Source organism: Perissodus microlepis, chromosome 23, assembly GCF_051167445.1.
Source record: "Perissodus microlepis isolate ML-2025 ecotype Zambia chromosome 23, ASM5116744v1, whole genome shotgun sequence".
Taxonomy (NCBI): Eukaryota; Metazoa; Chordata; class Actinopteri; order Cichliformes; family Cichlidae; genus Perissodus; species Perissodus microlepis.
This window is the reverse complement of record NC_140482.1, coordinates 12,302,218-12,328,882: the sequence shown is the minus strand read 5'-3', so window position 1 is coordinate 12,328,882 and position 26,665 is coordinate 12,302,218. Positions and strand designations below refer to the sequence as shown.

At 40.1% G+C, this 26,665-nt stretch overlaps 3 protein-coding genes and 1 pseudogene across 4 annotated transcripts in view; 1 reads left to right on the top strand and 3 right to left on the bottom strand.

The window, feature by feature from the left end:
• LOC146360986 (carboxypeptidase O-like) overlaps window positions 1-26,169 on the bottom strand; it is a 29,639-nt gene extending 3,470 nt beyond the window's left edge. Inside the window, exons 1-2 of the mRNA XM_084922542.1 lie at window positions 26,038-26,169; window positions 1,575-1,614 (exon numbers count right to left, since the gene is read on the bottom strand). Of these exons, the coding sequence (XP_084778668.1) occupies window positions 1,575-1,614; window positions 26,038-26,105 (108 nt within the window). The 5' untranslated portion in view covers window positions 26,106-26,169. The remainder of the gene's footprint in view (window positions 1-1,574; window positions 1,615-26,037) is intronic.
• Window positions 11,619-18,466, top strand: LOC146360989 (uncharacterized). Its single transcript, XM_084922041.1, has 14 exons — window positions 11,619-11,861; window positions 13,695-13,840; window positions 13,944-14,175; window positions 14,269-14,344; window positions 14,426-14,703; window positions 14,834-14,911; window positions 14,999-15,075; window positions 15,171-15,236; window positions 15,322-15,527; window positions 16,310-16,647; window positions 16,724-16,827; window positions 16,917-17,061; window positions 17,873-17,993; window positions 18,162-18,466. Exons 1-14 carry the CDS (start codon window positions 11,820-11,822, stop codon window positions 18,464-18,466), a joined length of 2,214 nt encoding a protein of 737 aa, XP_084778167.1. The 5' UTR covers window positions 11,619-11,819.
• Window positions 18,552-21,413, bottom strand: LOC146360988 (uncharacterized). The gene is made up of 6 exons (XM_084922040.1): window positions 21,406-21,413; window positions 21,268-21,313; window positions 20,751-20,842; window positions 20,270-20,380; window positions 19,872-20,148; window positions 18,552-18,996 (listed from the first exon to the last, which is right to left on the bottom strand). The coding sequence occupies exons 3-6, from the start codon at window positions 20,837-20,839 to the stop codon at window positions 18,787-18,789; spliced, it is 687 nt and encodes a 228-aa protein (XP_084778166.1). The 5' UTR covers window positions 20,840-20,842; window positions 21,268-21,313; window positions 21,406-21,413; the 3' UTR covers window positions 18,552-18,786.
• LOC146360987 (uncharacterized) lies at window positions 23,143-24,135 on the bottom strand (annotated as a pseudogene). Its single transcript, XR_014799419.1, has 2 exons — window positions 24,083-24,135; window positions 23,143-23,844 (listed from the first exon to the last, which is right to left on the bottom strand). The product of XR_014799419.1 is annotated as an uncharacterized LOC146360987 (transcript).
• Window positions 26,170-26,665: the final 496 nt, after the last annotated feature.

Sequence of the window (26,665 nt, the reverse complement as noted above, 5' to 3'; positions counted from 1 at the left end):
TCCATGAATTTGCACATCCATCATACATACATTTTGATTCAAGAGTTTATTTGAAACTTTTGGAGTGATCTTGACTAATAGTTCTGCAGACTTTCCAAAGGTCTTTCAAAGTTTCATTTGGACAATGGATTCTTTTTTTTTACGCATTTTCAGTCTAAGCCAATATAAATTATTCAAGTATAACAAGACGCCTAACTCAAAGGGTAAACCAGCGTTGCATCTCTAGAATAAACAAATTAGCAAAGAACCAGTTTTAAACTAAACTTATGGAATGCTGAAGCCAAATAGTCATCAATCTATACAGAGGAGGTCAAGAGAGAGATACAACAGTACTGGACTATCTGAAAAATGTGAAGGAGCCTCTGTTGTGGTTTGGAGTTGTATTTCAGCCAGTGTTATTGGTGATCTTGTCAGATTTGAATGAACATCTAAATGCAGAAAAGTACCATCAGAAAAAAAAATTTTCTGCCCCCAAATAATCCCGAACACAGTGCCATTGCAGTCAAGCATACCTGGATAGACAAATACACAATAGAACACTATCAGTCATGGACTAGTGTCCGCAGACCTTGAAATTGAAACTTATATAAGCAGTGTGGAATCATCTTGATGGAATAAAAGACAACCAACATCCAACGAAGAGCTTTAAATGTCTTTGGTGAAGCCTGGAGAACACACGGAAGCCTGTTTGTGTTTGTATATGCCATTTAAGAAGTTATTATAATCTTGAATATATTGAATGAAAGTCTGAATATATTGAATGAAAACTGATGTTCCAGCAGCTCTGGCGCCATCTTGTGTTTTAGATGTGTAATATTATAGCATGCGATGTTGCTGCAAGAAGTAGCTCTGTGAATAAGTTAGCAGGGAATCAGTATTCCTATGTAAAGAAGACATAAATCTATAGAAATGCATGTAATGTACAAACTAATACGAGTAACAGGGTACAGTATGGTACTGCAGACGACAAAATTTAGGTGCTGTTTAATCATGGAAGACCGAATGTACTGAACCTTTTGTTTACCTTACTGAGGGAAGTGCTAAACATGCAAAAATAAGAACTATGTAAAGTTGGACCCTCCCTAGCCTGCTCAACGGCTAGGGAGGGTTAAAAGTTAAGAGAATTCATGGGGTCTGTGTATTGCAGTCAATATTTTCAGTACCTTTAGTTAGTTATAGGTACTGGGAATAAATCTGTACATCTGGTCTGATGAAGAATATACTGATTTATTGACTAAATTTCATCACCAGTAGTACAACAGTGAACCCTGTTATTACTATTCTTCTTATTATTATTATTGTTATTTGAATGCTCCTTACCTGTTTACTTATTGGGGGTGGGGGCACATAACATGCTATAATACACATCTAAAACACAGCGTGGCACCAGAGCCTCTGTAGTTAGCTTTTATTCAATATATTCTGGTTTCATTCAATATATTCAGACTTTTATTGCAATATATACATATATATAAATAAAATGATATTATATATATATATAAGTGTGTGTGTGTGTGTGTGTGTGTGTGTGTGTGTGTGTGTGTGTGTGTGTGTGTGTGTAACAGCCACCTCACCTCTGTCAAAGGGTGGTATTTATAGTGGTCGTACTGCACTCTGTTGCACATAAAAAACAAGAGAAACATGAGAAGCAGTGGAAGTGGATCATACCTAGGGATAGGTACCGGTATCCGGTGCCATTATGGTACCGGCTCTGACATAAACGGTAGTAACCAGACCGAAAAGCAGCGCACATTTCGGTGCTTTATTTCGGTGCTTTTTTTTTTCCTGAGAAGTCATACACTTTGGATTCTAGCCAATCATTTTACCTTTGCAAGGATAGTAGGTGGGCCCAGGTACGTACGTTCTTTTAGAGCAGATCTACAGATTAAAAATGCCCAAGGCGAAGTGGTCAAAAGTCTGGCTGTACTTCACAGCAAAAGATGCAAACTCACCAGCCTGCAACAAGTGCTTTAAGGTGATACTGTGCAAAGGAGGTAACTCCTCGAATCTGACGACGAACCTGGCAACGCATAGCGTTTTTTAAATGCCGAGAAATGCACCGTATTTGATAGCTTGCTGCGAGACCTCACATTGAGCACATCTACTGCAGGTGTGGTGCCTGTTATCGGACCCGGAGTGAGCAACATCCCCCAAGACCCGAAGAGTAGAGTCCTGGCCCCTAGCCCTGCCAGTGTAGCAGAAATGATGACGGATGATGATGGCAGCAGTAGCCGTTCTTCTCTGGGCGAGTAGCTTAATGTTGTTCGTGTTTAATTTACGAGTAGGCTAACCACGTTATTAAATTAATGCATGTAAGTTAAACTAGCAAACACCGCCATAGTTACATGCGGCTGTCTTCTTATTTGATGGCAGATACTCCCTTCACCCTGGCCATAAAGGCTAAAATGACCAAAGAAAAAGTGGAAAACACTCGGGTAAAGAGAGGGGCTGAGCTGTCAACTAATCACCACCTGGTGGTGAGTTGGATCAGGTGGCGGGGGAGGACGCTGGACAGACCTGGTGCACCTAAACGCGTAGTGAGGGTGTGCTGGGAACGTCTAGCAGAGGCCCCAGTCCACGAGATCTTCAACGCACACCTCCGGCAGAGCTTCAACAGCATTCCGAGGGAGACTGGGGACATTGAGTCCGAATGGACCATGTTCAGCGTCTCCATTGCCGAAGCTGCTGCTTTGAGCTGCGGCCGCAAGGTGGTTGGTGCCTGCCGTGGTGGTAATCCCCGAACCAAATGGTGGACACCAGAGGTGAAGGGAGCCACCAGGCTGAAGAAGGAGTCCTATCGGGCTTGGTTAGCCTGTGGGACTCCGGAGGCAGCTGACAGGTATCGACAGGCCAAGCGGAATGCGGCTCGGGCAGTGGCTGAAGCAAAAACTCGGGTGTGGGAGGAGTTCGGAGAGGCCATGGAAAAAGACTTTCGGACTGCCTCGAGGAGATTCTGGCAAACCGTCAGGCGTCTCAGGAGGGGAAAGCGCTGCTCTACCTGCACTGTGTATAGTGCTGGTGGAGCGCTGCTGACGTCGACTGAGAAAATTGTCAGGCGGTGGAAGGAATACTTCGAGGACCTCCTTAATCCCACTGACACGTCTTCCGAGGAGGAAGCAGAGTCTGGGGATGAGGGGAATGACCCGCCAATTTCCGGGGGCGAGGTCACTGAGGCAGTTAAACAACTCCTTGGTGGCAGAGCCCCTGGTGTTGATGAGGTCCGCCCCGAGTTCCTGAAGGCTCTGGACGTTGTAGGGCTGTCCTGGTTGACACGCCTCTGCAATGTTGCGTGGAGATCAGGGGCAGTACCCGTGGATTGGCAGACCGGGGTGGTGGTCCCCATCTTTAAGAAGGGAGACCGGAGGATGTGTTCCAACTACAGGGGGATCACACTCCTCAGCCTCCCTGGGAAAGTCTATGCCAGGGTGCTGGAAAGGAGAGTTCGTCCGCTAGTCGAACCTCGGATACAGGAGGAACAATGCGGTTTTCGTCCTGGTCGCGGAACACTGGACCAGCTCTTTATCCTCTCGAGGATACTTGAGGGTGCATGGGAGTTTGCCCAACCAGTCTACATGTGTTTTGTGGACTTGGAGAAGGCATTCGACCGTGTCCCTCGGGATGTCCTGTGGGAGGTGTTGCGGGAGTATGGGGTGTCTGGCCCATTGCTACGGGCCATTCGATCCCTATACAACCGTTGCAAGAGCTTGGTTCGCATTGCCGGCAATAAGTCGGACTCGTTCCCGGTGGGTGATGGGCTCCGCCAGGGCTGCCCTTTGTCACCGGTTCTGTTCATAATTTTTATGGACAGGATTTCTAGGCGCAGCCAAGTGGCGGAGGGCTTTCGCTTTGGTGGCCTCAGAATCTCATCTCTGATTTTTGCGGATGATGTGGTTCTGTTGGCTTCATCGGGTGAGGGCCTCCAGCTCGCACTGGAACGGTTCGCAGCCGAGTGTGAAGCAGCGGGAATGAGGATCAGCACCTCCAAATCTGAGGCCATGGTTCTCAGCCGGAAAAGGGTGGAGTGCCCACTCCGGGTCGGGGATGAGTTCCTGCCCCAAGTGGAGGAGTTCAAGTATCTCGGGGTCTTGTTCGCGAGTGATGGGAGAAGGGAGCCGGAGATCGACAGACGGATTGGGGCTGCAGCTGCAGTAATGCGGATGCTGCACCGGTCCGTCGTGGTGAAGAGGGAGCTGAGTGTAAAAGCGAAGCTCTCAATTTACCGGTCGATCTACGTCCCTACCCTCACCTATGGCCACGAGCTGTGGGTAGTGACCGAAAGAACGAGATCGCAGATACAAGCGGCAGAAATGAGCTTCCTCCGAAGGGTGGCTGGCCTCTCCCTTAGAGATAGGGTGAGAAGTTCGGCCATCCGGGAGGGGCTCAGAGTAGAGCCGCTGCTGCTCCACATCGAAAGGAGCCAGCTGAGGTGGTTCGGGCATCTGACAAGGATGCCCCCTGGGCGCCTCCTGGGTGAGGTGTTCCAGGCATGTCCCACCGGGAGGAGGCCCCGGGGCAGACCCAGGACACGCTGGAGAGATTATATCTCTCAGCTGGCCTGGGAACGCCTTGGTGTTCCCCCGGATAAGCTGGAGGAGGTGGCTGGGGAGAGGGAGGTCTGGGCCTCTTTGCTTAGGCTGCTGCCCCCGCAACCCGGCCTCGGATAAAGCGGATGAAGATGGATGGATGGATGGAAAGTGGAAAACACCTAAACATGAGAGGTTTTTGGACAAAGTTTGTTTTTTCCATTGTTTAAGCACTGTTTCAAGCCAAGAGTGATACCATATATGCCCTATAGCTGCAGAAAAGGCTAACGTTGTTATCTTTTTACAAAAAAATAGCTAAACATGAGAGGTTTTTGGACAAAGTTTGTGTTCTTGATTCTTTAAGCACCGGTTCGAGCACCGGTTCGAGCACCGTTTAAGCACCAGCACCGTTTCAAAAGTACCGGTTTGGCACTGGTATTGGATAAAACCTAAACGATACCCAGTGTTGGGTAAGTTACTTTAAATTAGTAACTTAGTTACATTACTTGTTACTTCTATCAAAAGTAACTCAGTTACTTCAAGTTACTTGTTACTTTCAAAGTAACTAGTTACTAGGGAAAGTAACTTTGGTTTTACTCAGAATTCTCTTGTTAATGTGTTGCTTGCCAGTCTTCTAGCTTGCTTACTTGCCACAAGTGCACTGTGCCACCTACCAATAGAAAGGAAAAAAATAATGTGCATATTTCCACGAGAGAAATCCCACGCCTGGACCGTCGTTGACCGCCGCCATGATTCTAGCCTACGTCACAGCGTCATGTGCGCTTTTTACAGCCAACACAAAAACTGCAGTCGTGGTGCTTTTCAATTGTAATCATTATTGTAATCATAAAGCCTTTAAATGAAAACAAATGCTGTTGTGACAGTGATGTACACTATTTTGATGGTATATATGTATCAATCTATCAATCGTTTGTTGTAAGAGTCAGATAATTATTTTTTAAAAGCTAGATATTTTAAATGAGAATAAGAAAGAAAAGTATTTCTTTGTGCCCCCCTTTCCCTGTTAATGCCCTACCTGCCCCCCTGGCAAAACTTTGCTAGACCCGCCCCTGCACAGTTACCAGCTGTCAGCTACTTAGAAAAGGATCCTGGTGTTATTTGTCTCTCAGAAACAGTTCATAACTTCCCTTCAACTCATTCATGTCACCTAAAAGGTAAACCTGTTTCTCCATCACCTGTTCAGCTCTGATGATTCTGTAAGGACATCTCCTGGTTTCATCTTCATGTTTTCCTCTCACCAGATAACCAAACCGATATCATGAGCAGAAGCTTTTACAGCTGTGGCTCCAGCAAACATCAGCTGATCTTAGAAAGTAATATTAAATAAATTTTAACAACAGCTGATCAAGCTTAAACGCGCTGCTGTTGTTTAGCGCGACATCCCTGGTTTCTTCTTTCTGGCGCAAAGTGGGCAATAAACAAACAAGAGAGAAAAGCCGATCAGCTGATCATTGATCAGTTTCATGATTGAAGAGAGGGAGGGGGAGAGAATGAGAGAAGAAGAGGCAGCTGTGCAGCGTAAAGACGCAGAATAACTCCAGCTTTGTGTCTTTTTCATTGTAGTTGAAGTCCGGGACAAACTGTTCCTTTTCACCTCATTACGAAACGCGTAATATTTTCTCTGAATATGAGACAATTCTGTTTGGGATGGTTGGCACCTCTAATAATTAACCTTATGAACAAATAAAGTTCAACATCAGTAACATCATAGCACCCACCCAGCTGTTTAGAAACTCCCTCAGTACCAACGAAAATAAACTCCACCTAAACTTGGTTTATATCTGATCCAGATAGACTGCAGGTCATAACTTCTTACCTGAAGTTCAGTTCACCTGACACTCGCACCGGAGGCCGCTTCGGGTCTCTCCTCTTGCCTCCCCTTTCTCTCATCCACCTGCTGGCCTCCACCACTTGCTAATGTTACTGAATCTGTGGAAGCTCCGCGATAGCCACCACACGAAGTAACGAATAACGACCCTATCTAAATCCCAGTAACGATTAACGCGTTCCTGATTTTGGCATAATAACTAGTTACCGTGCTCGTTACCACAATAATAACGTAGTTACTGTAACGCGTTACTTAATAACGCGTTAGTCCCTACACTGATCATACCTCATTATAGTCTGCTGTTTTATCAATATTGTAGTTTTTAGTTACAAGGCTGCAATACTCAATTTCTAAAAGTTTTAAAGGCATTAAAATATCATACATTTCTACATTAGGTACTGTTCTTAATTTTAATGTTAAGAAACTTACTTGACTATTTCAAATTGAAATGATTCAATTCAATTCAATTCAATTTTATTTATATAGCGCCAAATCACAACAAAAGTCGCCTCAAGGCGCTTCATAGATACAGAGAAAAACCCAACAATCATATGACCCCCTATGAGCAAGCACTTTGGCGACAGTGGGAAGGAAAAACTCCCTTTTAACAGGAAGAAACCTCCGGCAGAACCAGGCTCAGGGAGGGGCGGCCATCTGCTGCGACCGGTTGGGGTGAGAGAAGGAAGACAGGATAAAAGACATGCTGTGGAAGAGAGACAGAGGTTAATAACAGATATGATTCAATGCAGAGAGGTCTATTAATACATAGTGAGTGAGAAAGGTGACTGGAAAGGAAAAACTCAATGCATCTTGGGAATCCCCCGGCAGCCTACGTCTATTGCAGCATAACTAAGGGAGGATTCAGGGTCACCTGGTCCAGCCCTAACTATATGCTTTAGCAAAAAGGAAAGAGCGAAGTGCTCTAATAGGGTGATATGGTACTACAAGGTCATTAAGATAAGATGGGGCCTGATTATTTAAGACCTTGTATGTGAGGAGCAGGATTTTGAATTCAATTCTGGATTTAACAGGAAGCCAATGAAGGGAAGCCAAAACAGGAGAAATATGCTCTCTCCTTCTAGTCCCTGTCAGTACTCTTGCTGCAGCATTTTGGATTAGCTGAAGGCTTTTCAGTGAGTTTTTTGGACATCCTAATAATAATGAATTACAGTAGTCCAGCCTGGAAGTAATAAATGCATGAACTAGTTTTTCAGCGTCACTCTGAGACAGGATATTTCTAATTTTAGAGATGTTGCGCAAATGGAAGAAAGCAGTCTTACATATTTGTTTAATATGTGCGTTGAAGGACATGTCCTGGTCAAAAATGACTCCAAGGTTCCTCACAGCGTTACTGGAGGCCAAGGTAATGCCATCCAGAGTAAGAATCTGGTTAGATACCATATTTCTAAGATTTTCAGGGCCGAGTACAATAACCTCAGTTTTATCTGAATTAAGAAGCAGAAAGTTAGCGGCCATCCAGGTCTTTATGTCTTTAAGACATTCCTGCAGTTTAACTAATTGGTGTGTGTTATCTGGCTTCATGGACAGATAGAGCTGGGTGTCATCTGCATAGCAGTGAAAATGTATGCTATGTCTTCTAATGATGCTGCCTAAGGGAAGCATGTATAATGTAAACAGAATTGGTCCTAGCACTGAACCCTGCGGAACTCCATAATTAACCTCAGTGTGTGAAGAGGACTCTCCATTTACATGCACAAATTGGAGTCTATTAGATAGATATGATACAAACCACTGCAGTGCAGTACCTGTAATACCTACAGCATGTTCTAATCGCTCTAATAGGATATTATGGTCAACAGTATCGAACGCTGCACTGAGGTCTAGCAGGACAAGCACAGAGATGAGTCCACTGTCAGAGGCCATAAGAAGATCATTTGTAACCTTCACTAAAGCTGTTTCTGTGCTGTGATGAGCTCTGAAACCTGACTGAAACTCTTCAAATAAACCATTCATCTGCAGATGATCTGTTAGCTGTTTGACAACTACTCTTTCAAGGATTTTTGATATGAAAGGAAGGTTGGAGATTGGCCTATAATTAGCTAAGACTGCTGGGTCTAGAGATGGCTTTTTGAGTAAAGGTTTAACCACAGCCAGCTTGAAGGCCTGTGGTACATAGCCGACCATTAGAGATAGGTTGATCATATTTAAGATCGAAGAATTAATCAATGGCAGGACTTCTTTGAGCAGTTTTGTAGGAATGGGGTCTAAAAGACACGTTGATGGTTTGGAGGAAGCAATTATTGAAGTTAACTCAGAAAGATCAATTGGAGAAAAAGAGTCTAACTTAACATCAATGGTACTAAGAGTAGCTGTAGATAATATTACATCTGTGGGATGATTACTGGTAATTTTTTCTCTAATGATAAAAATTTTATTTGTGAAGAAGTTCATGAAGTCATTACTAGTTAACGTTAAAGGGATGGTTGGCTCAACAGAGCTCTGACTCTTTGTCAGCCTGGCTACAGTGCTGAAGAGAAACCTGGGGTTGTTCTTATTTTCTTCAATCAGTGATGAATAGTAAGATGTTCTGGCTTTGCGGAGGGCTTTCTTATAAAGCAGCAAACTATTTCTCCAGGCTAAATGATGATCCTCTAAATTTGTGACACGCCATTTCCTCTCCAGATTACGAGTCATCTGCTTTAGGGTACGTGTTTGAGAATTATACCACGGAGTCAGGTACTTCTGATTAGAGACCTTAGTTTTCACTGGAGCTACAGTATCCAGAGTCGTACGTAGTGAGGAGGTGAAATTATTAACAAATGATAAATGATTCACAGTTGTAGATTAAATAGATGAGCACTATGTAAAGTCATCAATATTAGCTCTAAGGCAGATTTCCGTTACGGCTTCTTATACCAAATGTTGTTGATTACTCTGATTATTCTAGCCCTTGGAGCGCCTTAGAAAAAGACTCCCTTTCGATGCCCTAGAGCCAAAAATCGACCACGCCATAAAAAGTGCTATAAAAATATTATATATTAATATTTTTTTTCCATTTTAAATTAGCCAGTCTTTTAGACCTACTTCTCCTTGAAATATTCATATAAAGTTTTAATTATATTTCGCGGATTTTAACCCTTTATATCCCGGTTTTGTCACATGAGCGCACGGCTTTTTTTGGCGAAAAAAATGAAAAAATTAAATATTTTCCATAAAATACATTTGAAAGTTATATTTTATTGTAATTATAATTAGGCCTTTGGATGGTCCAAAGATTACCACCGACATTCATTTTGATCGGCCGTTAGTTTTTCTGCAGGAGCTCATGTAAAAAAAGACTCCCTTTCGACGCCCTAGAGCCAAAAATCGACCACGCCATAAAAAGTGCTATAAAAAGATTATATATTAATATTTTTTTCCACTTTAAATTAGCCAATCTTTTAGAACTACTTCTCCTTGAAATATTCATGTAAAGTTTTAATTATATTTCGGGGATTTTAACCCTTTATATCCCAGTTTCGTCACATGAGCGCACTGCTTTTTTAGCGGAAAAAAACAAAAAACTTGAATATTTTCCATAAAATACATTTGAAGTAATATTTTATTGTTATTATAATTAGGCCTTTGGATGGTCCGAAGATTACCATCGACATTCATTTTGATACATTACTATTTTTTGGCAGAAGCACACTAAATGTCATATAGTGCCATATCAGGTTTTTCATGTTTTGCTTACACTAAATGCTTATTACCTCGTTTTGTTATAAAATAAAATAAAAAAATGTCTAAATAACAATACAAGATCACTTTGAACCAGAAAAACATTTATTTTACAAGGATGAACATAAACATGTGTTGCTGGGAATTGGGAAAGTTGTGCGTCCGGCGGCGGCTGTCAGTGGCTCCAGCTGCCCCAGGCAGTGACTCCAGCACGGGCATGGAGCTGCGCTAGCCCTCGCTGCCAGTAGCTTCAGCATAGTGTTTGGGTCCCGGTGTCGGTTTCCCCAGCACGAAACGTCTTATACCACGTGAAAACAAATATGTAATATTACATTCCGTTTGAGGGCTACAACGTAACGATACTAATGTCTCATTTTAGTTTTTCATGACACAATAGTGTCTTTGTGTCGCATAATCCCAAAACATTTTCCAACATCTAATTTGGCACGGCAGGTCACATAGCACGATAGCAAGAAAGATTTTTTTTGTCACATGCATAGTTATACAAGTACAACACGCACTGAAATGTATCAAAAAAGAGCGGAACGCTAGATTCCACGCGGTTCCAATTTGTGGCCGTCTTGCGTTTCAGGAGCTGCTACCGACAAACCAGCAAAAAAACAAAACAAAAACGTGTCATCTGTGACACTTGTGAGGTTATCTCAAACACACTCCGTCAGTCTTGATGCTGTTGAACAACAAAATGTTTAAAAATGTGGCGAGTTTACCTGGAGATTTCCTCATGCGCAATGCGATCGCGAAAACAGCAAATAAGTAACACCACGCCGATGTTGTTCACAGGACAGCAAGAGTAAACGATCGAGAGACTTTTGTCGTCGTTATCGTCCCCCTCGCAAGGTTTATTTCTCCGATTTCAGCGTTTTTGCTTCACAATAAAGCGAGCAGTTTTTGCGCCGGTGTCCGCGGGGCAGACATGCGGACAGACATGCAGCCCCGTTTCGTCTCACCTTTTCAAACCAAAACATCAGCGCTTCTCGCAGGCCCCCTGTGGAGTTAAATCAGGGCCATAATGTTTGTGTAGTTAAAAGAAAAATTTGAAATCGAAAATATGTAAACTGAAAGCAAAAGTCACATTTTGAGAGTGAACTTTGAAAAAGAAAGAGTTGGATTTAAAATAAAATCAAACGTTTTGAATATTTGTATTAACTGAAAACCCAATGGTTCTTTTATCTATAATTTCTCTGAGTAAACTTTATTTAAAAATTTTCAGTAATCTTTTTTTCATTATTATTATTTTTAAAAAATCTATTCAGTCTCAGATTACATTTTTTCAGATTCAGATCTTTTAAATTAATGTACAAAAAAAAATTCTTCAGGTTCGGATTTTTCTCTCAGCTTCAATTTTTTTTTTTCACTTTCAGAGTTACAGACTTTTGGCCCTGTTTTGGCCTGGTGGGCGTGGCTACACAGAGAGGGGCGGGGAATCATGAGTGACAGCAGACCGCTGCAGGCTCAAGATGGTCCATTTTTCATGTTGCCTTCAGGAAACCTGGGAATGAACATAATTTATCAAACACCTCCTGCACTGTATTATTTGATAATGTTTAGAAAACATATCATGCATAACTGCTAAAACTCAGTTACTAAAGCTCTTTCAAGCAGTAATGTGTACAAATTACGCCGTAACTGATCAATTATGAGACGTTTTCCCAGCCACTATGTGAGAAGTGGTAATTTCCCATGCTCTCAAAGTAGCGCGCATTGTATCGGGTGGGGGCTGCTGTTAACTTGTCCCTCAGTGAACGATGGCGTCGTCTTCCAACAACACTGCTGGCGCGAACAATCAGGTGAGTGTTTAAGTTTGGAACAATTACACTGCAGTCTGTGAATACTACTAATTTAAGAAGTGGCTATTGTTACGGTTAATTTTTCGGTTATTCTGTTTTTTTATTTTATAACGTTTTTTGCTGAAATGCTAGCTCAACAGAAACGCCTCGCTATCATTTTCGGCTGAAACTTACTTCGAAAGGTAAAGTAATATTAACAATTTGATCCTTCCCCAAAAATATGGAAAACATTTTAAAAGACTCCATAACTAATCAGGCTTGGGATGCAGTCTTCATCACCTGCGCTACGGCAATGTTGCAAGACTCTCATCCATCCATTATCTGATTCCGGGCTCCGCTGGCGGGGCCAGCAGCTTCAGTAAATAGACCCAGACTACCCTCTCCCCAGCCACTTTAGCCTGCTCCTCAGGAGGAATCCTTGTTTCTTCAAACAGTGTCCTGGTCATTCTCGGTCTTGATGCTTAAATCTAATCAAATCAATCATTTGATTTGTTATTACTCAATAATGTACGCCTTTGCGATGCTACAAATTATCACGAGGGAAAAACGTGTCAAATTTTCACGGTTTTCCTACAATATACATATGCGTGAGTTATAGATAAAAAGCAATAATAGTATCATGTTCTAAAGCAAGAAGTAAGAGATCTTTTTCAGAAGGCCTTTTTTCCCCCAAGTAATGTGCAGCTGAATGATTCCAGTTGAAATGACACAACTGCAAAATCTTCCCTAAACTATGTGTCATGTTTAAGTAAATAACAATAAATGATAATAATAATAATAAAAATAATTAAGTAATAAAGGCACTACTAAAGGAGTTTACAATTTATTACGTAACAGAGAGAGAGAGCAAACTGCGGTGGCAAGAAGTTTTTCTTCTGTCTATGTGCTCATTATTGGCTGTTTCATATAGATCCAACCTGTACATAATGCAGATTTTTGTCCACATACAAATTCCAGGCTTCCTTCGTTCACGTATTCATATGCAGCATACTTTTGGGAATTTTAATATGTTGTTTTTACCTTCCCTCTTCTAAATTGGCTGTTTCTCTGATGTACTGTTTGTTTCTATGGTTTATTTACATTTCTTACACAATTAACATGGCTCCCACATACCAGAATTCAAAGCGTAATGCCAAGCCCTATATACTTACATTTATTGTTAACACAATTAATTTTTTTGATGATGTGTCAACATGTTATTTGCAATTATTACTTTAGAGCATGTGAAAACAGCACTGGTGATTCACTGGTCATCACATAGAAAATGAAAGGCCAATTAAAAACAAGCATTAATTAAGTGGAAGCAAACATTCTTGAGTGTCTCCCAGATTTTTGTTTGTGCTAGCATTATACACTATCATGCTGATGCATACTTATTTATGTTTAACAAGGGATGCACCGATACCACTTTTTTGGAAAACGAGTACGGGTACGAGTACTTGCATTTCAGTACACGCTGATGCCGATACCGAGTACTTAATAAAAACATGATTTAAATTTACAAGTTACAGTCACATAGTCATATGATTTTACAGAAAAACAAGGGACTATTATGGAATTAAGAACATTTATTTAAAATGAAAACTAAAGCATGTTGTACGTAACATATTATAGAATAACTAATTATTTAGAGAAAAAAAACGTGATTAACCCCTCACATGACGCTCAAACATAGACATTTCTCAAACCATGGTATCGGGGGAGTTTTAACGAGTACTTTAGAAAATCTGGTATCGAGGCCGATACCGGTATCGGTGCATCCCTATGTTTAACATATTTCATAATTTCTGTTATGTTTTACCTATTAATTTTTTTTATATATGTGTTTTTTAGAATGTGAACTACAATTCTACAGTGGAAGCCGCTGCACAGAATCTTATTACTGTGCTAACTCAGAATCTTTCTCAGGGACAGCACCAGGCAGCACAGGGAGTAAGGCAGGAACAGGGACCTCCCTCTGTAGATCAAGAGATGGCAAGGTTTTAAATTAAATATGAAAATAAATTATTTAAAAAGTTTTTAACCTTTTTGGTGTGTTATAACTGTGCTGTCATTTTCATGTATTTTTCTAATTCCGTTCAGATCTTTCCCTGGTTTCTTTGGAAAAAATAGTTTTCTTGGAAAACGAAAGATGCATAATCCAAGGATCCCTGTGACACCACCTTTTAAAGCATGGAAGCCTTTCAGTTTCTATGTATACTTGCTGAACTGTAATGCAGAAACAACACCTACCTCCTCTGAGGAATTTCAGCTTGCACAGGCAGGACTGGGTAAAAGACATCTCACAATGTCCAGGGACATGAACCATGAAGAGGTTAAAGGAATAAATATATAGATTTTCAGACTTATATGTCTCTGTAAAGATCATCAAGTCTGCAGGCATCACAATATTGATCTTCTTCTGCAGTTATTTGGACTTCTTCAAAGTGAATATCCTAAAATGCAGGGTCTGACTGGAGGATGGTTGCTCTACAAGGCTACAGGTAGGGGTAACAAATGTTTATTACATGATAGTCCCATAATTTGCACCTATGTGAACTAGATCTGGGCTCTACTTTTTTCAGGCGGTCAGGGTAAAAGGAAACTGACACTGGTCCCTCCTGATTCTGAAGGTTACACAGGGACCCTAATACGCAGTATGACAGGAAATGGGAAAAACTTGCTGTATATAGTACCTTTACAGCAAGAATTTGACCTTACTCCGTTACCTCCTGATGCAGTTGAATTTAAAAATATGCCCAAAGCACAATGCCAAACATGCAAAGTAAGTCTGCCATTGCATATTTTGGCTCTTCATGTGCAGGAGTGCACAGAGTCTGGGTCTTCAGCTGAGGACACAGAGGTACATACATCTTAGAACAATATATGCATTTATTTTAATGAAATTGCATTGCATTGAAATGGCAATAAAAAAATTGTCCCACTTTTTTTTATCTTAATCAGCAATGTTATATGTCTATTAATTATGATAGGCATGTCAAACCGAGGTCCAAATAGTGTCCGTGCAGCCTTCTGAAGAGCACACCGACACAGAGGAATTGGATGAAGAAGTAATATCTTAATAGAAATGAGTATAGACCATTAACATAACTACAATGGAACTCTATTCAATATTTTAACTCTCATTTCTGTTTTAGAAACTTCAGTGTCTTATCTGTAACTTGAAATTTGCACCTTATTTCCTTGAAATCCATGCAAGCACATGTGGAGAAAGGTAGTTGAAAAAGCAGGGCTTTTAAAATTACATATAGGATATAACATCTTGAGAATTTCCCATTGACACACCAACTTTTTCTTTATTTTTATTAGAAGCAAAAATGTAATAGACGTGGATGAAATTGAGGAGAACATAGTAGAAGAGGACCATATGAAAAGGTAAAAAACATCACACACACAGATGACTATTAATACTCTGAACTGAATAAAGAGTGTTTATTCTTTCATTTATGGATTTTTTTAGTGTCGACGATTTGTTGGATGCAATTTGTCAAAGAGTTGATGTGGAGAAGCAGTTCAGCATCCTTATTTCAAGAACAAACATTCTGGAGAGAGGCCTTCTGCAGTGGCAACGTCAAAAAAAAAATTCACCCACTGCCATGTTGAAGGTGTCCTTCTTTGGGGAAGCAGGAATCGACACTGGTGCCCTTCGAAAAGAATTTCTCACAGGTGAACTTAAAGAGATCAATTACTTTTCCATTCGTATTATTTATGTTGAAGAAATGACCAATCCCTAAATTTTATACTTCTGTAATATATATTTTATCTTCTAAGTGAACTCTGCTCCAGTTGTGTTGTAAATATGACTATATTTCTCCTTTACTAAACTATACATCAATCATGTTTATAATTTGGGATGGACTGATATGAAAGTTCTTGGCCGGAACCAAAAATGAGAAAACCAAGGTCGAAAAACAAAACACCGGTAACACAGGGAAAATAGTCTTTTTTTTTAACCATAGCATGGCTGTGATGTGACTATGTTGTGTTATGAGCTTACTGGTTTGGTGTTGATAAAAGGTGTCAATATTATTGTCTCAAGTACACCTTTCTGTATACTATGATTTCTTTTTTGAATCATCCATCCACCCATCCATTTTCTTGGCCGCTTATCCCTTGTGGGGTCGCGGGGAGTGCTGGTGCCTATCTCCAGCGGTCACAGGGCGAGAGGCGGGGTACAACCTGGATGGGTCGCCAGTCCATCGCAGGGCATCTTTTTTGAATCAATATTTTCATTTTGAATGGAATTTTTACATATCTGGAACAGATGTATGATGTTCCTTCAGTACATCTGTCATGTTAAGCCTTCAAAATCAGTGAGACACATTATTATATATATATCAGTATTGCCTCAAATGAAAAAAATACTGTGATATGAAAAAAATCTTATTTCACCCAGCTCTAAATGAATGTTTTACATCGGATAATTCATAACTTTCTTCTCTCAATAGAAATGGTCGCCGGAATCGATACTCGTTTCTTTGAAGGACCACCACACCAAAAAAGTCCACGCTATTCCCTTACTGACTTTGACAGTGGACTCTTCAGGCATGTTTATTTTAAAGAAAGGGAAAACTGTCATGTTTTATACTATAAGCAATACACTCATGCTGTTTGTATAAGTAGGACTGTTGGTGAGATTCTGGCTGTCAGTTTGGCACAAGGAGGTCCTGCCCCTACATTTTTCAGCCAGTGGGCTTACAGTTACCTCTGCAATGGGCAGATCAACCCAACACAGCTGGATAAAAATACAGTGGCAGATTCACAGTTGCGGTTACTGATTGACCAGGTGCTGTATAACTAGTAAAAATATTGCCTTAGTACACATTGCAGCTATATAATTTCATCTGTTAAATTACTTTTAGGTGGAATCTTCAACTGAGCAGTCACTTCAGGGCCTTACTGATGAGATTTTAAACTGTGGATTCACTGGAGCCATCTCGGTTCAAAACAAGGAACCGATTGTCCGGTATGCTGTGACATGTTTTCGTTTTTCTATATGAATGTAAGAAAAATAGCATCTGAAGATGTTGTTTAATCTCTTTTTTGTACCCACAGAGCCATTACACTCCATGCTGTGCTTAGATTGCAGCCAATGTTGGAACAACTCAAGGAGGGTTTGCAGCTGTATGGCCTCCACCTGCTGATTAAGCAATACCCAGAAATCTGCCAGCCTCTCTTCGTCCTTGGGGGAGATGTGAAAGTGAGTACAAACGTATTTTCAGTTTTACATGTATGTATTACATACATTTACACATTTTGTTACATTACAGACACAAATATGAATCTATTTTATTTGAACTCTAAATGAAACATCTACACAAAGTGGTGTACATTAGAGAAGTGGAACAAAAATCATACATGATGCCAAATATTTATTACAAATAAATAACTGAAAAGTGTGGTGTGTGTAATTATTCAGCCCCCTTTGGTCTCAGTGTAGTCAGTTGCCCATAGACATTTCCTGATGATTGCTAAACATACAGTAAAGCCAGGGCAACAATAGAAAAACAAAACATTTCCATGTGTTAGAACGGCCCAGTCAATGTCCAGATCTAAATCCAATCCAGAATCTGTGGCAAGATCTGAAAACTGCTGTTCACAAACGCTGTCTATCTAATCTGACTGAGCTGGAGCAGTTTGGCAAAGAAGAATGAGCAAGAATGTCAGTCTGTAGATGTGCAAAGCTGGTAGAAAAATACCCTAAAAGACTGGGAGCTGTAATTGCAGCAAAAGGTGTTTCTAAAAAGTATTGACTGAGGGGGCTGAATAATTACACACACCACACTTTTCAGTTATTTATTTGTAAAAAAATGTTTGGAATCATGGATGAATTTTGTTACAATTCTCAATTGTTTACCACTTTTTATTGGTCTTTTATGTTGAATTCCAATAAAATATATTCATGTTTGTGGCTATAATGTGACAAACTGTGGAAAAGTTCTAGGGCCTGAATACTGCAGCCCTGAAGTAATCAAGCCGTTGGGTTGCTTTGCTTTCTAATATCATCATAGGTTAGTGCCGAGTTTGTCATGGCGTCCATTCACCCTCAGCTGAGTGAGAAGGGAACCTCCAAGCACCAGGTTGAGCTGGACCTGGTTAACTTCATTCAGGACTTGCTTTATGAGTCAGAAGGTAAATGGTTATTTTTGTCTAGTTTATAGTTGTCACATTCCAAAATTATATTCTAAGGTTTTTGTGACAAAAGTTACACTTGTATCGAATTCAAATATTTAGATATTTTTTTTGTCCAAAAGGCCAGGGTTCTTCAAAACGTCTTAAAATTCACTCTTATCCTAACAGAAGGTCAAGAACATGTAGCTGACGAAGATGGCCCAAGATCTATCACACCTGCCAGGTTTCTGCAATGGATCACCGGTCAAGGCCATGTTCCTCTCCTCCCCTCAGAAAAGAAGGACTTTGCTGTGGTGGTAAAATGTAATCACAATTGTGAAGCTGACTTTGGAAATCACAGCATCTGCTATCCTGTTGTGTCATCCTGTGCTAAGACCACTGTCCTGCCTGTGAAACATATGAAGTCCTATAGTCAATTCAGAATGGTTCTGCTGGAGGCTTTTCATCTTGGCCAGGAATTTAACAATGTGTAAAGCATAGCATTGTCTATCAATAGTTTTGAGGTGTAACTCAAAATGCTGCTCCTTCCATTTAATGTTCAGGAAGCACATTTCAAAGTTGGAGATTGACAGCCAGAATTCTTTAATGAGTGGCATGAAGCACACAAAAACATACAGGTTTACTGTTGAAAAATGTGCCAGAGACAAAAAAAAATAGTTTGTAATGTGATGTTTGAGTGTTCACATAAAAATTTCCTGGCAGGTTCATTTTACATGTATATCACATCAAATAAAAGTCTGAGCTATTCATGAACCTTCTCTGGGTTGAAAATTCAAAATAAAAATGTTGCCGCCTAGGAACGGTGAGTTAGTACAAAGTTAAGTACATCCAAATAAATGTCTCGGCCATGTGACTGAGAGGGCCTTGTTACATTGACAGTGTCTCTTAGTCTTGCCATGTCCTCCTCAGATAGAGGACATTCAACAGATGGAAGAATTACTCCAGGATTGCTCCCATCCAGCTCACCAATATAGTTGACATCCAAGTACGCATCCTCGATTTCCTGTGATGATTTAAAAAAAAAAAAAAAGATATTTCAAATGACAATTCAAAAACAGTGTTGGGAAATTCAAGACAAACAGTCAGCTCCATAAATATTGGAACATGGGAATTCTACTTTTGGCTCTATATGCCACGCAATGGATTTGAAATGAAACTAACACGATTGGCTATAACTGCAGAGGTATTTGAACTGTTTTCATATGTGCCTTCCACTTAAGGGACCAAAAGTAATGGAACAATTGGCTTCTCTGATGTTCCATGGCCAGGGATGTGATATTCTTGTATTTAGTGAAGCAACTCCTGACAAAAACAGCAGGATAAATTTTGAAGTGTTTTGGGCAATATATCTGCTCATATTCAGCCAAATGCTTCGAAACTCATGAGGCAGCACTTGATGGTCCAGATGGACAATCACTTAAAGCATTCTGCAGAAAAAAAACAAATAGTTAAAAGAAGTGGAATGTTATGCAGTGGCCACGTCAATCACTTGACCTGAATCTGACGGAGCAGTGTTTCATTGCTGAAGACAAAATTGAAGGGCAAATGCCTCTATAATAGCTGGAAGTGAAGACAGTTGCAGTAGAGGCCTGACAGAGCATCAGCAGGTATGAAGCCCAACATCTGCTGAAGTCTCTGCGATCCAGTTTCAGTTATGATTAATGTTCTGTCTCATTACTTTTGGTAACTTAACAAGTGGGGGGTACACATGCAGACTGTTGTAACTCCTACAACTTTTAACTGATTTGGATGCAAATACCCTCAACTTAAAGCTGATAGTCTGCAGTGACAGCACACCGTGTTTTTTTCAACATCTCCAAGTGCACTTTTTGAAACTTGATTAAAGAGGGATTGTATAATTTAGATTTGTTTTAGTACCTCCACTGTGTCTGGAGTATCAACTGGATTCTGGTGGAGTCCCAGTGTCCACAGTTGTTGTGGGGACAGATTCCTCTCTGTCCTTAGAGGGTGGTTATCCCAACCCTGTCTAAAGACATCCAGATCCCTCTGCAGACGTGGAAGAAATGTATGTTGGGCACAAAACATGTGGACACCATCAGTTGGATCCAGAAGGCCTTCATCCTCGAGGCTGTGAAGGGTTTCATAGTGCACGCTTGAAACAGCCATCCACACATCTCGCCACAAGCGCTCTATTCTGTTCAACATCAAAATATGGCAACGTTTTCAGAATTTTACCCAGAAATTCACTGAATTGAAAAATATATAAGAACATTTTTCTTATTTCCATGGGACATTTATACAAATACTACACATACCTTTGGTTGTGAACACTCTTGCCTGACAGAAAGCTTCCTCTTCCACAGCCCCGGATGGTGAACATGCATCTTGCTATTCCAACATTTTCCACCCCTTGATCCCCTCGAACTCTGAAACAAAATTAAACATCGACAGTACAATTTGTTTTAAATCTAAAAAAAACATGTCACTCTTAAAATTTATTGCAGCCTTTGTGTTTTTAATATAATTTTACTTTAGACTGGTTATTAGAAGTTTATTGTTTTGGTCATTCAACAGTGTGCAGCTCTGTATAAGCACACCTTTCAAGAATTCTAAATGTTTGAACCATTTAAACAAGTGTATGGGGATTTATAAACAACTGATCATATAGGCTACAGTTTACATATTGCATGTCAAAATAATTACACTGCTAATCAAGGGGGGGGGGGGGGGGGGGGGGGGAATCATATTTACACATTTGCACAATCATTGTGAAAATTAATTTTGTGTAGATTTTACCTCAATGGAAAGCCATACTTTTGTACAGCCTCCAAGAAGAAAGCAAGTGCAGTTGATGCTCTGTTGTTGGCAGCAGCACCCAGGTACATGATCTAGAGATGTAAATATCATTAAGTGGAAACTTGGTCAAGTCAAGTTACTATAATTAAAGATAGAAACATGTTTATCAGGTATTGTAGCTTGGTACATTTATTTTATATTTATAAGTACAAGAAAAAAAGCAGGCTACATAATTCCCAAGGTAGCAAGCTGCCATGAGATGTAGCAGTACTTGTAATCAACTATTCACCCAAATGCAAAGGGTAAAAAAAAAATCCTTTTAGCAACTTGAAGAATTAGTTTACCAAGCATTTATAGTCACCAAATACTGACAAACATAAACAGATTAGGAACATTTTGTTCTACAGAAGGATCTCTATATTACAGTATATGGTAAGTTTTATGGTAGACCAAAACACAAGTATTTCACTTTTCAATTAACATCTCATTCAGCTCAATTTTGAAAGTGAAAAATCACCTTTCTTGAGTACCCATCTATCCCTCCGAATATCACCAGGCCAAATCTGTAAAAAGAACAACAAAAAACAACAACTAGGGCATTAACAGGTATAAAACATAATTCAGTATTTAGCAGTATTGTCAGACTTCATTCTACCTTATTAGTTTATGCAGGGCTCGCAAAATTTCAAAATCCCTGGTAGCCCTTCGGGCAGGGACTCTTCAGTTTTTGGTAGCCCAAAATAAATTAAAGTAGCCCGAATAAAAAAGAGAGCAATTTTTTGATTGATGTTTTGTTTCCTGTTTTGTTTCCTTTACAATATTATACATTAAAGTATAATATTGTAAAGGAAACAAAACATTAATCAAAAAATTGTTGAAAAACAAATTACAACATTGTATAAAAATTACAATCATCAACTCAGATACTTGGTTCTAACAGAAATTTCTATGAACTTGTAAGAACTGTGTAGGACATGAATCAGTCTGTGTCAGATCCTGAATTTGAAATTTCCACTGAAGTCACGGGTAAGAGGCAAGTGGAACCAAGATCGAGGACATTTGCTTTTTGAAGTTTGCAAAGACTGCTAAATTTTGCCAGTGGTAGTTCACTCTTTGCAACGTAGTACGCTGTTTTAAACTGATTTTCAGGTTTATTTTTAGTACGTTATTTGCAATTGGTGTTTGTTCTGGGAAAGATATTGCAGACTGAGCAATAATGCATTTCTTGCATTTCTCATGGGTTCTAATGGGGGCCTTTCTTAAAATGACTGGTCCCAGTAACAAAGGCGCTTGTCGACTCAGAAATCGAGGGAAAACCAACAACACACCCGGCAGAACATTATGTTATTTACACGGGTGCACATAAGTGGTCCGCATGTGCGCATTCGCTGTCAAAATAAAAGACGCGCACCAGATAAGAAGTTGCAACGCGCGTTTGCGTCCATAAAAAAGGCACTGTTTTTGTCCGCTAGAGTGGGATTTTCACGGCACATTCCACACCACATCTCTGTGCGTTCATCATTTGTTTGAAGCCAGCTCACCTCCTGCAACCACTTTTCCGAGAATACGCGCTTCTTTTGTGGTTCGGACTCCTTCTGACATTTCTTTGGAGGTGGAGGAACACCGAAGTAATTGCTTAAAGGAGCTTGCTTCTTCGACATCTTTAAGAGTTCTAAACAAATGTCTGTCCTCCTCCAGAAAATCTTATGTACACAAACACGCGTTGCAACTTCTTATCTTGTGCGCGTTTTTTATTTTGACAGCGAATGCGCACCTGCGGACCACTTATGTGCAGCCCTGGTTATTTAGCTTGTCATATTGCAGCCACAGAAATTCTTTTGTCCATGAAACCATAAATCTGCACTTTCTTTTTGCCTTATAGTCTGATTTGTCATAACTTTTCCGTTTTGTGGTAAGCTTTTCTTTGGCTGTCACTTCTTCACCCTGACCTGTTTTATTTGACTCAGCAGAACTAAAATATATATCCTGCTGCTTTTACACACACACACTCACATAACGCTCAGCGATTCTCTGCGTGATCAACCTCTCACATGTTTAAGTTTGCTGCGGGAGATTTCACTTGTCATGTTTGCGTAGTAAGCTAACGATTGATAAGACGATGTCAGAGGAATTGGTGCGCAAATTATCGTCACTCACCAATCAGTACTGTCGCTCTCTATACACAGTTCGCAAAGTGAAAGCAAAAAACAAGCGCAAATTCAAACGCGATTTCAATATGTCACATATTGACAGTGGCTTACCGATGCCAATGACATAATTACCCAGCTACATTTCCGAAAGAATGCAAAAGCATTGACATATATTTTTTCTTCCTACGATAGCCCGACGGGCAGGGCAGAGATAGATTTTGGTAGCCCGACTGGAAAAATCGCTAGCCCCGGGACGTCGGGCTAGCGATTTTGCGAGCCCTGTTATGGTTTGTGTCTATATGCATCAAGTAAAGAGGACCTTGCACTGAATATGTCCTTCGGACCACAAATCCCAGCCTTGTCATTCTTGATTAAATACCAGCAGAGTCCACACGGTGCATCGACGAGTACACTCTCTTCCACTGTACATGGTGGCCCATGGCTTGAAGCATCCCTTTCATCATCCTGTATCCAACATGAGGTGTTCTTGTCTTTATAGATCTTACTAAATTGTCCAGCTCTTCATCACTTGTTGTACTGTAGCACTGCTTTATGGAAATGCCATATTCATGCAAGCGACGTTTCACTGTCCTCACAGATATTCCAAGAAGTTTTGCAATTTGGGTGATTGATAAGAACATTTCTGTCAGTATCTGGAGCTGTACAGGCGATACATTGTAATTTGGACGTCCCAGCTTTCCTTCTGACACTGACATCTGAGAGGGGGTTTGTTCATTGACGTCCTCCATACTGAGCACAGTTGACAGCTCTATCAGAGCATTTATAATACTTTGAGGGATCTCAACCTGATCGGACAAAGATCTTAAAAGGACCATCTCATGGTCGATAACAAACTGGAAATAGTCCACATCGAGGGGTTGTCTGTGCATGACCTGGGAAACTTTATGCAGTAGTCGCTGAAGCATCTCTCTTTTTAGCTGCTCCTAAATTAAATACAAAGAATTTTACAAACTTTGTTGTTCTCCAAGCTTACAGATCAACTAGGACGTAAGTTTCAGCCGAAAATGATAGCGAGGCGTTTCTGTTGAGCTAGCATTTCAGCAAAAAACGTTATAAAATAAAAAAACAGAATAGCCGAAAAATTAACCGTAACAATAGCCACTTCTTAAATTCGTAGTATTCACAGACTGCAGTGTAATTGTTCCAAACTTAAACACTCACCTGATTGTTCGCGCCAGCAGTGTTGTTGGAAGACGACGCCATCGTTCACTGAGTTAACAGCAGCCCCCACCCGATACAATGCGCGCTACTTTGAGAGCATGGGAAATGACCACTTCTCACATAGTGGCTGGGAAAACGTCTCATAATTGATCAGTTACGGCGTAATTTGTACACATTACTGCTTGAAAGAGCTTTAGTAACTGAGTTTTAGCAGTTATGCATGACATGTTTTCTAAACATTATCAAATAATACAGTGCAGGAGGTGTTTGATAAATTATGTTCATTCCCAGGTTTCCTGAAGGCAACATGAAAAATGGACCATCTTGAGCCTGCAGCGGTCTGCTGTCACTCATGATTCCCCGCCCCTCTCTGTGTAGCCACGCCCACCAGGCCAAAACAGGGCCAAAAGTCTGTAACTGAAAAATAGAGATCTGAAAGTGAAAAAAAAAATTGAAGCTGAGAGAAAAATCCGAACCTGAAGAATTTTTTTTTGTACATTAATTTAAAAGATCTGAATTTGAAAAAATGTAATCTGAGACTGAATAGATTTTTTAAAAATAATAATAATGAAAAAAAGATTACTGAAAATTTTTAAATAAAGTTTACTCAGAGAAATTATAGATAAAAGAACCATTGGGTTTTCAGTTAATACAAATATTCAAAATGTTTGATTTGATTTTAAATCCAACTCTTTCTTTTTCAAAGTTCACTCTAAAAATGTGACTTTTGCTTTCAGTTTACATATTTTCGATTTCAAATTTTTCTTTTAACTACACAAACATTATGGCCCTGATTTAACTCCATACGGCCACCTGGTGGACAAATAAAAAAAATTACAATTCTAAGGCCCCTATTTCAGAGTCTGAGTGAAAGTGGAAAGATGACATTTAATTTGATGGTAATGACTGGGCAGTGAAAAATAGCGTTTATAATGGGTTTCAATGGGGCGTTTTTTGGCTCTAGGACCTCAAGTGGATGGAATTTTGTAGCTTAGCCACTTTAAGCTAATCTAATGAACTCAGACTGCAATTCTAAAGTAAAAAAATAAATAAAAAATGTTTGGAAAGTTTGGCTATATTCTATTCAACACAGTGAAAATGGCTTGAAATTAAAAAACGCTGTGGATGAAAAATGGCTCCAGGTAGCCCAGAGGGCTAGAACCTAGAATTCATTGAAAAAAAAAAAAAAAAGCTGTCATCCGCAGCTACCCTTGCTGCAGCATTTTGGATCAATTGAAAGCTTTTCATGGAGGTTTTCGAACAACCTAATAATAGTGAGTTACAATAGTCCAGCCTATAGAAGTAATACATGCATGAACTAGTTTTTCAGCATCACCGTGAGGCAGGATGCTTCCAGTTGTAGAGATATTGCACAAACACAGTTTACGGTACCAACTGTCTGCCACCTACAATCCAGTTCTGAGATTCCTTCCCAGGCACCTTAAAGCCCACTCACATCTTGCGTCAGTTGATCTCAATAGGTCACACAATTGTCTTCAAGAAATTTTAAGAAGTCGTAGCTTTTCTTTCCAAGCTCCTTAAATAAACACTAGAAAACAGGTCCTACATATTTTTATATACAGTTTATGCGCATTGAATGATATATCCTCGATAAATGATCACTAGAAGATTCCTCACAGTGTTACTGGAGTTCATGGTAATTCCATTCAGTGTGGTTAGACAATGTTTCTAAGATTTTTGGGGTTGAGTACAATAACGAGTAAAATAATTATATATACATATATATATATATATATATGCTAAGATACTGCGCAGGACCCTCAAGCTCCCAGGCCTCTGGTAGAGGACCTGAGCTTGAAGGATTGACCGTCCACAGGGGCGAGTGGGGATTTTTTTTTTTTTTGCTAAAAACCTGAAAGTACAGTAACTGATATTTTGAAGGTAGTTCATCTATTTACAAAAATGATCAAACTTATCTAATGAAGAAAACTCACCTCTCTTTTGTTGCTGTGCCCACTGCTGAGAGCAGCACCACAAAGCTCAGCCTTACAGAGATAAACATCTTTGTGAAAGTAAAAAGTCCTTGTAACAGTCGGCTATACTGGTCGCAGGAAAGCCCTATAAAAAGACACACATTTGCCTTCAACACAGACCACTGTAAGCATACTATCACTTGTTAATAATTGATCTGAACTAACAGTCCTTTATGGATGAGTAATCCATTTAAATCATCAACTGCATGAAACCATAGTCGAAAAAAACTGTTAACTCCAGTGTAAACTTTTTGCTGCCATCAGCCGTTGTCACGTTCTTTCTCAGTTTTATACTTTATGCACATATTTTCCAGAAGTAACATGGAAAAAATATTAAACATGGAGTGAAATATGTGCACAAAACATTATGGAATAAAATGGACTTCACCCTCTTACAGAAGCAATAATGAGATGCAGAGAGTCTTCCTGATCCTCCAGAAAAGGACACAGAGTGACCGATTAACTAGGTTGTCCTTTATTCACGAATGAACAATGATTGGTTTATATTTTAAGTTGAGTCTGTCTGTTGGAAAAGCTGGAATCAGCAAAGATGCTGCAAGCTGATAAAAAAAGAGCAAAGGTCTTTTCA